Genomic DNA, 12,742 nt, shown 5'->3' on the forward strand with positions numbered 1-12,742 from the left:
TTATAAGGGTTTTTTTTATGAATCTTTGCAAATCGCCTTTCCTAATAATGTGCTAGTTAGCAAGTTTTGTGGCTAAATGCGGCTAAAGTAAACAGTCTCATGAGAACGGGCTCATCACCCCACAGAATAGAGGGGTGGGGTGAGCAGAGCTCATTAGCATTTAAAGAAACATGCACTAAAACGGGTTGCTGTGTGCAGAGCTGTTTGTGGCAGGGCAAAAGGGGTGTTGTTTTACACTACCATTGAGAAATTTTAACCAAAGTATGTTATAGTCTTTTCATTAAGACCCTAATCATATCAACTTGTGGAAAATGGGCATCCGATGTCCCCTTTAAGCGAAAATACTTGAAATACTTGAAAATACAAACAACTTGCAATATTGTGTATGAATGTAAGTTGCTTTATATTAACATCTTGCTTATTGAAAAGCCGCATAATAGGCTAGTAATATCTTGCACACTTATAATTGCCTTGACCTGATTATTGGCCTACTGCCAAATCACAGACCAGCGAATATTTAGAATAACAACACTTATTCTAATACTGCCTAATTATGAAGACAAACGGTTTTTACTTATAGTAATGTGTACGAATAATCAACAGTAAGACCAATGACGTGTTGTGTTAAGTAATAAATAGAACTCAAGTGCTTAAAAGTCGAAAAAAAATGCTTAAAGTCGAAAAAAAACAAGTAGACTTTTTGACTAAGTATTTCTTCACTTCACACCTATGTTGATGTGTTAAAGACTCACCTGGATTCCAGAGCAGCTGTACAGCGATGCTAACCCTCCTCCTTTCTCCACCGGACACCCCCCTCACATAGTCGTTCCCCACGCGCGTGTGAGCGCACTGCCTCAGACGCAGCTCCGCGATGACATCGTCCACCTGTGCAGGTCAAACAGACAGGTCTGACAGTTAGTCACGCTCGCATTACCTTTAACTAGTTACATGATCTGAGTTCCTCACCCGCTGATCTCTCTGTTCCTGGGTGAAGTGCGCAGGCAGCCGCAGTTTGGCCACAAAAGCCAGCGTCTCCCGCACTGTGAGATGCGGTAACAGACGGTCATCCTGCCGCACGTGAGCAATGCATTTCTTCACCAGAGAACGTGTGGAAGGTTTCCCGTTGATCAGAATCTCTCCTGAATTCATGGTGCCACCCTCATCTCGACATGTTATGATGTCCAGTAAGGAGGTCTTCCCACAGCCTGGAAACAAAACTTAGTTTCTTTATGGCTTCCTTGATGCTTTTATTCACTTAATGTGCTTTGTTTAAGAATTCTGCACATATACCTAAAGTTTGACATAGGCCTACCTGAGCTGCCAATGACAGCAAGCATCTGGCCACTGTGCACATGTAGGTTTAGGTCCTTTATGACTGTTTGCTTGTTGCTGTGCATCTCCCAGGGCATCTTAAACTCTGACAGCCTCTCATACCAAGGTATCTGTGCAGCTATGTCCACCTGTGGGAAAATATAAATAGATATCACATTGTACATCGGCCTCAAAAAGCATTTGGGCACTTAAAAATGTTTGAATGCCATTGCTATTATATGTGAGGTCTTCAGACTTTATCAGACCAAGGATCACTTGATTGACAGGGACACTAACCCTATGCCGTAATCTATTTAAAATACATTTATTTCATACTAAGTAGCCTATACTTCAAATCCATTAACATATTTATTGACATATCACTTAAGACTTACTGGTATAAAATATAATTGAACTTTATTTGGAGTAGGCCTATTTTTTATTGCACATTTCTTAATATTATGCCTAAAATATGTTTTAATATCACTATTAATTAGACTGTATATGATCTCTGTATAATATCAGTTTTTAAATGCAAGATATTTAAAGTGTACCTAAAGTGTACTTGCAATAGTTCCACTTTGGCACAATCAAATATACTTAAGTATATTTTTAGTAGGACTTTAGCACTATACTTCGGTATAATTAAAATGCATTAAGAACAAAATTAGTTGTTCCAGTTTAGCAGACTTTAAGTATACCAGTTTAGTATACTAAAAGTACAACTGCAGTGTATTTTTATTAAGCAGATAAATATGTAAATATTTGTAGTATACTTAGCAGAAAATAAATGCATTTCAAATCTTTTTTTTTTTTACTATATGGAGTGAGCAGGGACACTAATATTTGTAAAACTTGAATCCTGGCCTATAATTAATAAACTCAACACACTGTAATTTGTGAAGGACAAATTTGCTGGATGTTAGCTTCTTCTTGTTAGCTTTGGTTGTAAAAAATTATTGTATTTGGTTGAAGTATAAGAACTCAGTATTGCATTTTTGATTTACAAATATTTTTAAATGAAAACATTTGAGCCATCCTTCAACTATTCTTAAACCAACTTCAGATTTTTTTATTTTGTTAATTTTAGTACAAGTCCATCACTAGAAAATAGCCAAACATTTCTGTCATTTTGCACAAAATGTATATATATATATATATATTATATATAGCTTTGATAAGTGTTTTTTTTTTTGTTTTATAAATGCCACTTAGTTTGATTTATATATGTCTTTATATAACTGTCATATATAATTCTAGGTCTGATGCATATGTTTTGTTTTCATCTGCTTCCTAAAATGAATGAAGACCTTCTTTCAGTATCTAAAAAGTACTTCAGCGGAAGGAAAACAGGAAGAAAATTGTATTTTGAAGAGTAATTTTTTTTTTAAATGGAAAGAATACAGACTGAAAAGATTGACCTCATAGTTGAGGCTCAAAGTGTAGGTGATATAAGAACATTTACAGCTATTCTTAACCAACGATTGAAAGAAAAAGCACATGAGGCATGGTATACATAAGTTTTGGAAAATAATACGTTAAATATATATTCACAATACAAGTCTTCGTTGATACAAGAGAGCTACAGTGCGTCTGTGTATAACATGCAACTGGTACGATCATTGTTCCTTTTTAGATGTTCAAGACATCAATCTCCATGCTTACCTCGAATCATCAGGTGTTTGTGATTCGAGGTATGCATGGCTACACTGCGTCTGTGTAACATGCAACTGGTACGATCATTGTTCCTTTTTAGATGTTCAAGACATCAATCTCCATGCTTACCTCGAATCATCAGGTGTTTGTGATTCGAGGTATGCATGGAGATTGGCATTGTATATATATCATGGAATGAAGAAAAGATTATCTGCCATGTCATTGTGATTTTGTGGAACTATGGGCCGAGAGGCCATGTATTCCTGGAATAAATTTGAAACTGAAACGGAAAAAAACCTCATAGTTGAGATTGCGGACTTCCACTTCATTGCGACCTCCGCTGTAAGTAAAATACAGACTGCTGTCCTCCTCTGGAGACGAGAAAAGAATGTCTTGACCCTGTGTCTGTTGAGACATAATAAAGTGCAAATGTCAGTATAATACCCATATGTTTGACAACACGATTATTTACATGTAAATACGATCTATGCACTTACGATTGGCATTTTAGTCAGTACTTTTAGTTTAAGATATATCAGGCTTAATTAAGATTACGCTGCTCATAAACTGATTACGGTCACATTTTATTTATCAGATTTATCAACTTCTACGTGGCTCAGGGTCCAATTTTGCAACAGAGGCTTTTGTACAGCATCACCCTGAATGACCTCGCTGAAAATCAATAGGATGTAAATAATCCTATACTCTTGTTATGAATGTGTAAATGAAGACAACAGTTATACAATGGAAACAAAATAAACATCCTCTGAATATAGTTTACATTTTAGTGTCGATTGCTTGAGTAGTCTTAGCTCATGGTGAACTCACCCTGTTCTGTTTGTCATTTGTAGAGCCGAAGCTGTCTTCTGAATAGAAAGCACTCTGGTCTGACATGGTGGACGTGGTAGAAAGGGGTCTATGCCCCTCTGGTCTGGCGTCCCGCTAAGAGAGAAGTACCTGCTCCTCTTGTTGTCCAGGGAAAAACTGAGGAGAGGTGGCAGAGAGAAGCGACTCTATATAGCTTATGGAGCAAAGTTCCACTGATAAGTGTCACTGTTTATGGTTGCAGCCTCATCTGTGTAATATGAGCCGGAGCATTTAGACTGCTGAAGACGTGGATCTGTCACACTGAGAATATTGAAGTTTGTTTGTCCATCGATGAGAGACAATGAGTCAGTTATATTCAATGCAGGATGTTTTACAGAATAATGGGTTAAATGGATCTTTCAAGCTGGTGTCAGAGATGGGAACGTCCCAACCAAATTGGGACTACGTCGAATCGTTGTGTTGCCTGAGCGTCAAAAATGTGTCCTACACTGTGAGGTGAGAATACAACATTGACATGACAGCAGTGAAATGGGTGTCAGTTCACAGTCAATGAGAGTTATGTAAAATTTAGCACCTGATTATTAAGTTCTTAATGAACTGACACTCTTCAAACACACGTTTTTTTTCCAGCACACACTGAATGTGTCCAGGAGCTTCTTATGTTGAGTGTAGCTGCTAACAGACAACTGTACCTGATACATGTACTGTATATGACCAAACAGCTGTTGTCAAATGTCAATATTTCAGAATTTAAAGTTTAGTTTTCCAATGCCCTCCAGTAAAGCCCGAAACCTTGAAAAGATCACACTTTTTTTTTTGATATAAATGCATTTATTGATCTGAACAGAGTGTGAAAATCAAGCTATTTTAAATTAAAAAGATGTTTTTATATGCCGAAATGTTAGCAGATGACTAAATTTCAACAGTTTAAAATTTCTAGACTATGCAAAATTATTCTGTAGAATAACCACTTATAATAATCCGGGAAATCGAAGTCAAGATTTATCAAAGTTATCAGCATATTATAGTCTTTAAGCATACAATAAACATGAAACGATCAGTGAATAAAAGTTTAAATGCCAATATCAATCAGATATTATTAGTGTGAGTGTGAGTGAGTGTGACGTGACATGTGGCCAAGTATGGTGACCCATACTCGGATTTAGTGCTCTGCATTTACCCATCCAAAGTGCACACACACAGCAGGGAACACACACACACCGTGAACACACACCCGGAGCAGTGGGCAGCCATTTATGCTGCAGCACCCGGGAAGCAGTTGGGGGTTCGGTGCCTTGCTCAAGGGCACCTCAGTCGTGGTATTGAAGGTTGGAGAGAGCGCTGTACATTCACTCCCCCCACCTACAATCCCTGCCGGTACGAGACTCAAACCCACAACCTTTGGGTTATGAGTCCGACTCTCTAACCATTAGGCCACGACTTCCCCCTTCATTAAATGACTATATAAAGACTTTATCTTTGGCAACAATTATACAACTGCTAGGCTATTATTCTTTTATTAAGTCTTTTATTTCATTGACGCTTCATACAAAATAGTGACACATTGAAACCACTTCTTGTGACCATTTCGTAAGCATTTTTTGTTTGCTTATGTGTGTTACAGTGAACATGTAGGACCTTGGTGGGACCTTCCATCTTTCAGGAAAAAATGGACAAGGCAGATACTGAATCGAGTGTCATTTCATGTGGACAGTGGGCAGATAATGGGAATTCTGGGGAATTCAGGTAAGTGACTCAAAGGGCAGAATATCTATGAATTTTATATTAGAGCCCACAGCATGCATAGTGATACAGTCTAAATATTTAGCTTCAGTATGAGTTCATTTGTGTATTTCACTATGGTCTTTTAATAGTGAATGACTGCTAACAAAAGAAGCAGAACAAAATAAAAACATAATCATATTCTCACAGATCTATGTTCACTGTACATGCATTATTAAGACACAGAAATTAATAAACAGTAAGCATTAGAATAAACAAGGCAACATACTAAGCAACTTACATTATGTAATCCTGAAAATATAATTTCTTTAAACGTCAGTGTCATATTATATGATATCATATCAAAAGGTTAAGCTTACTAAAGATATTTTGCTTGAATAAAAGAAAAGTACTTCGTTTTTTAAATGTACTTAAGTTTATTATATGAAAGTTTTATTGATGAACCATGTTATTAATAATTTTAGCCAGCACTAGTCAGTAAGTTAGCAGACATTAAATATGTATTGATCTGCAAATAAACAAACATTTTATTATATTACCAAAACTTCTTATACCACTATCAAAACATTAAACTTCAATATACTGAAATATCAGTCTAAGTTACTGATAATTCAAGTGTGCAAACAAGTGAAAAATTTAAAACAAAAAGGTTATTAATTGTATTGACTATTGTTCACAGTGTATGTATTATTATGACACTGAAATTAAGATGTAATCATTAGAATGAGCCAGGGTTATTGTAGTTAACTAAAACAAAAATCATTAAAAAAACAAACAAACATTTTTGTTACTTGAAATAAAATAAACGTTAACTGACATTAACAATTGAAATAAATTAAAATATATAAACATTTAATTTCAGCATATTCTCTTCACACTTCTTAAAATGTTTAATTTGAATTTAATTTAACTTTGTGTACTTAACTAAAACTAAAATAGAAATAAAAATGAAAAACAGACATACATATAACAAAAACTATAAACAATGACAGAAGCACAAAACAAAATTATTAATACTCACTAAAATTAAAATATAAAAACAAAAACTGATAAAAAGTATTATTAAAAACTACAACAGTGCACTGCAATGAACAAGGCAATTTATTATGTAAAAAGACTTGCATTACGTAAGGCTGAAAATATCATTTCTTTAAATGTCAGTGTCATATTATATGATATAATATCAAAAGGTGATGTCTCTCTCAAGATTCAGAAATGACCACTCTGTTTATTGCTTTTGTACAAAGTTCACTACAGTTTTAATTGAGCAAAAGTACAAAAGTACTTGGTTTTTAATGTGCTTGAATCACTTGAACCATGTTTATTATTATTCTAACCAGCACTAGTCAATAAGAAAGATTAGTGCAGACATTTATTACCAAAACTTATTATACTGTACCACTATTTAAAAAATTATGTATAACTTACATTACGTAAGGCTGAAGATGTCATTTCTTTAAATGTCATTGTCATATGATAATATATCAAAAGGTTAATAAGATTACTGACTACAGATAATGGGAATTCTGGGGAATTCAGGACTCAAAAAGCAGAATAACTATGATTCTCACAGGTTTTTAAAAAAAATATTTATTTATTTATTTTTTGGCGTTTTTGCCTTTTATTGTGATAGGAAATTTAGACAGGAAACAAAGTTGGAGAATGAGAGAAGGGTCTGGCTGCAGCCTCGCACTTGCACTCTCAGACTTGCATTCTCAGACACTTGCGCTTCCGCTAGCGACGTCACTTGCAGGATTTATTTATTTTGTAACTTTTTGTTTGAATCTCTCAACATTTTACAACAGTAGCCAGGTGGCGAAGACAAGAAAAAAGAAACTAAATTACAATGTCACTTGCAATCGCCACTTGCACTCTCCGCTACCTGCGACGTCACTTGCAATCGACACAAATCGTGCGTGTTGCCAATGGAGACAAGACGCTGTGGTGATTAAACGATTCAAACTAATTTAGTACTATAACATACAGGGTCCTGCAAGAAAAAGACAAGACCCGCAAATCCGTGGCCACAGAACAGCAGAATATGAACGCATGCGCAAAGTCTCTCGTTAAGCGTTTTCCTCCCATAGAAAAACATAAACACTTAACATGGCTTAATGTATTAAGATGCTATTCAAATATCAAATTAAATATACAATTTATTCATATAATGAATATGTATATAGTATTTTCCGCAAAACGTGGCATAATGTGGCATAATGGACTAAAAAGGCCAAACTCAATATGCTCCTCTACCTCCTTAATATATAATAACTATATATCGAATTTGATCTTTTAATTGAACTTAATGTATCTTAATACATTACGCCATGTTAAGTGTTTATGTTTTTCTATGGGAGGAAAACGCTTAACGAGAGACTTTGTGCATTGCGTTCATATTCTGCTGTTCTGTGGTGACGGATTTGCGGGTCTTGTCTTTTTCTTGCAGGACCCTGTATGTTATAGTACTAAATTAGTTTGAATCGTTTAATCACCACAGCTTCTTGTCTCCATTGGCAACACGCACGATTTGTGTCGATTGCAAGGGACGTCGCAGGTATCGGAGAGTGCAAGTGGCGATTGCAAGTGACATTGTAATTTAGTTTCTTTTGTCTTGTCTTCACCACCTGGCTACTGTTGTAAAATGTTGAGCGATTCAAACAAAAAGCAATCAATAAATAGAACAAAATAAAAAAATAAAAGACTGCAAGTGACGTCGCTAGCGGAAGCGCAAGTGTCTGAGAGTGCAAGTCTGAGAGTGCAAGAGCGAGGCTGCAGCTAGACCCTCTTGGAAAGAGAGGGAGGACGGGATCAGTAAAGGTCCACGAGGACTTAATCTCGGGACGCCCGAAGCGCAATGGCACTATATGTTGGCACGCTGCCCACAATGCTGTTGGCGCCGACATGATGCTCAGAGTTTTAACACATTGCCCACAGCATTGCATAGTGATACAGTCTAAATATTTAGCTACAGTATGAGTTCATTTCTGTATTTCACGATGCTATTGTAATAGTGAATGGCAAGATTTTGAGAAATTTGAGAGCATGACCACTAAAAAAAGAAAATTGTAAATATAAATATAAATTACAAATCACATTCTAACGTATCTTTCAACTACTGTTCACTGTATGTGCATTAAGTTACTGAAATGATTAAGCAGTATAAACAAGGCAATGTACTAAAGAAACTTATATTATGTAAGGTTGACACTATCATTTCTTTACATGCCAATGTCATATGATAGGCTAATATATCAAAAGGTTAATAAGCTTACTGATGTCTCTCTCTCAAGGTTCTGGAAAAACCACTCTATTAGATGCTGTAGCAGGACGAATCGGGAATTCTGGTAAACTCCTTGGAGAGGTTTTTGTGAATGGAAGAAAGCTAAAAGCAGAGCAGTTCCAAGACTGTTTCTCTTATGTGCTCCAGGTGAGGTTCTTTCTTTCTTTCTTTTTTTTTTTTTGGTTAAAAATATGCATCTAAAAATACTGACAACTAAAGATTAGTACAGACTTTTAATTTATATTGATTTACAAATAAGCAAACATTGATTTACCAAAATTATTACTATAATACTATAATAATTACTGTATAGGATTTCTATTCAAATTGAAACCATAAATCTAGGCTACCCGCTGCCGTTTTCAAAGCACAATGTAAAATTATTATACCACTATCAATACATGACACTTCAGTATACTAAAACATCAGTTTATGTTGATAACTGATCATTCAAGTGTGCAAAGAGGTGAAAAACTGAACCATATAGTATTTTAAAAATGAGAAAAAAATAAAGTTTGTGCAAATTTGTGGTGCAAATAGTATGAAAATACAGAGTGTTCAAACTGGAACGCCATCCCCTTTCTGTCATCCTGCATTGCCAGCCCTGATTTTAAGTGATTTTAAAAGAAAATATCACAGATTACACAGTAATTGCACAGTAGAACTTGTAATACACTGAATACTGTACATCTGCAGCACACTGTAAATGTGCCTGTGTGTGCGTGTCAATCTAAGTATCACAGGCCACATGTGACTGAACTTTGGTCAACTGTAGAAAGTATAGATAAAAAGCAATTGGCTAGGTAACTATAGGTTAAGTCTGTCACAACCAAACTTAAACAAACACAGTAAAGTTTGCAGAAAAGTTAATTTGTAGAGTTAACTCTGAAATTAGCCGTTACACATGAGTTCATTACATTATTCCTCTGAGCTATTCATGTGTATCTTCCAGAAAATTAAATAAGCATGGAGAGACGGCTATTATTGCAGGTCATTTCTACAGATTAAATTTAGATGCAAAGAAGCTATGAATCTAATCCAGTAATTAAATGTGTCTCATGAGCTAAAGGTATGTGAAGTTAAGAGGAGCGTACTTTTCATTTTTTTTTTTTTTTTTTTTTTTTTTTACTTTTCCCCCCAATAGTAGAGGTTATAGTAGCTTTACTTCTAGTCCAGTTTCAGCAGTGTGAACTTCACTGTACAACAAATTACAGATTTAAACAGACATGATGCACAAAATCCACAACCTTCTGACTTGATAAACATAAGACCTAAACTGAAGACACAGATAAGAATTTCAACTTAAGAGCAACGTTTTCAAATGATGAAGTGTTGTAAGTGTCAATAATGTGCACCATAGCGCATTAACGGCTAACTTAAAGCACAGGTCCTCCAGCCACTGGTACATGCACACCTCACATAACAACATGGGTCAGCCCTAATTGGATGACCATTTGGCTTCAATTAATACAATTTTCTGTGATTTTTTTTTCTCAATAAAATGTGTTTGTGAATATACTAAATATTATTTTAAGGGGCAGTTCACCAAAAATTGCCATCATTCTTGTGTTTTTGTTTCAAACATATATGACTTTATTTCTCAGAAGCATAAGAATTTAAAATGTTTTGCAGAATGACCAAGCTGATTTTTCCATATAATTTTCTGCTCCATATGGAAGAAAGAAAGTCACACAGGTGTTAGAACAACGTGAGGGCAGAAGGTCAGCATACAGTGGTGGTCAAAATGATTAGAACACTAGTATTTTCAGCAGCTAAAAAATGGGTTTTAAGTCAGTTATTTCTATCTTTTGCTGAGGTGTGTCAGTAGGAAATAAGTTTACATTTCCAAACATTCATTTTGCCATTAATTGTAATAATCTAGTGATATTATTGTAATAACTGACTTAAAATAACTGACTTAAAACCATTTTTAGCTGGTAAAAAATACTAGTGTTCTAATCATTTTGGTCACCACTGTAGTTTCTTGTTAGTATGACATGTAGACTTCAGTAGATCATGCTATTGACAATAAGCAAGTTAACATATAGTGCATTCAATACCATTCTTTCCATTGTTTAATATCCATACGTTTCAATCTATGTATTTTAGCATGACAACAATCAGCATCATTTTTAAAGAGTGTGAGGAAATGTGTAAGGAAACCCCGGAGTATGAAATAGAGGGAACCCACAGTGAATCAAACCTCAAATAAAGCGAAACAGCAGGGAATGAAAACAGCAAATTAGTCCTCAGATGCCATGTTAATTTATAGCAGCCTCTCTGAAAAAGGCTGCAGTTTTGGATATAAATTTCATTAGCAGAACTTTTTACACAGCCACTTGTTTCTCCTACAGTGCATCACAGTAGTATTTAAGCAGCGAGTTATCATTGTATGGGAAATGCATCTCAGGCTAATTGCATTGTTGTTTATGTTGAAATAAATAGCTTTATTTTGAATGCTTACATAACATAATTTTTCTCTCAGAGTGACAATCTCTTGAGCTATCTGACTGTGGAGGAGACTCTGACATACACTGCTCAGCTTGCTTTGAGAAAACACTCTTCTGAGGCCATACGCAAGAAGGTGAGCTCATTCCCTTCACAGATATTTGACAGATATGGTCATCAAAATCGATTAAAATTAAATGCATACAGAAATCTCAAATACCTACAGATACTTTAACTTTCATACAGTTATGATGGAGACATCACTCATATTTTTAATAAGCTGATCCCTGTTTGATCTGTCATAGGTAGCTGCAGTCATGGCAGAGCTGAGTTTGGGACATGTGGCTCACAGCGTGATTGGAGGCCGCATTTTCCCAGGCATTTCTGGTGGAGAGAGAAGGAGGGTTTCCATTGCCAGCCAGCTGCTTCAGGACCCAAGTGAGCTGCCTTCTGATCTGTCTGAGACATCTTTATAATAACCCATAATAGCATAATGTTTGTTTATGTATGGAGTACAACCACATTGTAGTGTGTTCATTCCTTGCTTGCACATAAGAGAGACGAAATGTTATTTAAATGCAGAGCGACCAGCACAGCGACCCAAAGCCCCTCGAAGGATTATTGAGGAATGGACAAATGTGAAAGGGGCTGAAGTAGAATATTAAAAGTGGCAGACGGGCTTATCACATTTTTTAATATTAAGCCGAGGTCTATGAGGGTCCCTTTGGATCCTTTATCTGGGTCTTCTGGGACCGTGGACTATGGATTAGTTGAGGCCACTCCAAACTGAACACAAACCAGCAATTATAAGTGACTTTCATCTGCTGCCTTCTCCAATCAAGCAGTAAATGAATTCATCAGCCAATTAATTTGGCTCTAACTTTAGACAAAGGGAAACCTATTAATTGCTTTAATTACTTGAATTAAGAAGACACTCAAAATTGTCTCTCGAAGGGCAGAAAGTGGACTTTGGAGAAAGTTTCTCATTTGTTTTATTTCTTCTCCTGTTTTTCAATTTTCTGTTACGTCATGGCAGAGGTGATTCTTCTGGATGAGCCGACCACAGGACTGGACAGCATGACGACTAATCAGATCGTGGTGCTGCTGGCTGAACTGGCCAGAAGAGATCGAATAGTCATTGTGACCATCCATCAGCCCCGTTCAGAACTTTTCAGGGTGAGTAGACATAGCGGATGCCTCTGGAGCTCATTCTGTTAAAACACTTATAACTGTAAAGGTGGCTGTTGCAGTAGCTAATGCTCAGGGCTGGTAACCTAAATCAAAATTCACTTAAAAAAAATAAAATAAAAAAATAAATATATATATATATAATAAGTCCACAGATTTATGATAAGCTATGAAATCCTTATAATCAAGTGATGATAAACTTACTCTTTGTAAAAAAGTAACGTTAGTGAAATTAAAGAGAGATGATTTAGCTCCATCCCTAATCCTGACAGTCTGGCATTGTCTTGT

At 35.7% G+C, this 12,742-nt stretch overlaps 2 protein-coding genes across 3 annotated transcripts in view; one reads left to right on the forward strand and one right to left on the reverse strand.

The window, feature by feature from the left end:
• The window catches only part of LOC107666472 (ATP-binding cassette sub-family G member 8-like), a 12,217-nt gene extending 8,337 nt beyond the window's left edge, over positions 1-3,880 (reverse strand). For both annotated transcript variants that reach the window (XM_016457809.1, XM_016457808.1), the window contains exons 1-5: positions 3,796-3,880; positions 3,265-3,372; positions 1,313-1,460; positions 967-1,205; positions 753-885 (exon numbers count right to left, since the gene is read on the reverse strand). In XM_016457809.1, coding sequence (XP_016313295.1) covers positions 753-885; positions 967-1,205; positions 1,313-1,460; positions 3,265-3,372; positions 3,796-3,861 — 694 coding nt within the window. In that variant the 5' untranslated portion in view covers positions 3,862-3,880. The remainder of the gene's footprint in view (positions 1-752; positions 886-966; positions 1,206-1,312; positions 1,461-3,264; positions 3,373-3,795) is intronic.
• Positions 3,881-4,115: 235 nt separating this feature from the next.
• The window catches only part of LOC107666370 (ATP-binding cassette sub-family G member 5-like), a 14,116-nt gene continuing 5,489 nt past the window's right edge, over positions 4,116-12,742 (forward strand). Inside the window, exons 1-7 of the mRNA XM_016457629.1 lie at positions 4,116-4,290; positions 5,420-5,541; positions 8,829-8,965; positions 11,304-11,402; positions 11,572-11,704; positions 12,303-12,442; positions 12,504-12,535. Coding sequence (XP_016313115.1) covers positions 4,136-4,290; positions 5,420-5,541; positions 8,829-8,965; positions 11,304-11,402; positions 11,572-11,704; positions 12,303-12,442; positions 12,504-12,535 — 818 coding nt within the window. The 5' untranslated portion in view covers positions 4,116-4,135. The remainder of the gene's footprint in view (positions 4,291-5,419; positions 5,542-8,828; positions 8,966-11,303; positions 11,403-11,571; positions 11,705-12,302; positions 12,443-12,503; positions 12,536-12,742) is intronic.

This window comes from Sinocyclocheilus anshuiensis, unplaced genomic scaffold (assembly GCF_001515605.1).
Source record: "Sinocyclocheilus anshuiensis isolate Anshui unplaced genomic scaffold, SAMN03320099.WGS_v1.1 scaffold63, whole genome shotgun sequence".
Taxonomy (NCBI): Eukaryota; Metazoa; Chordata; class Actinopteri; order Cypriniformes; family Cyprinidae; genus Sinocyclocheilus; species Sinocyclocheilus anshuiensis.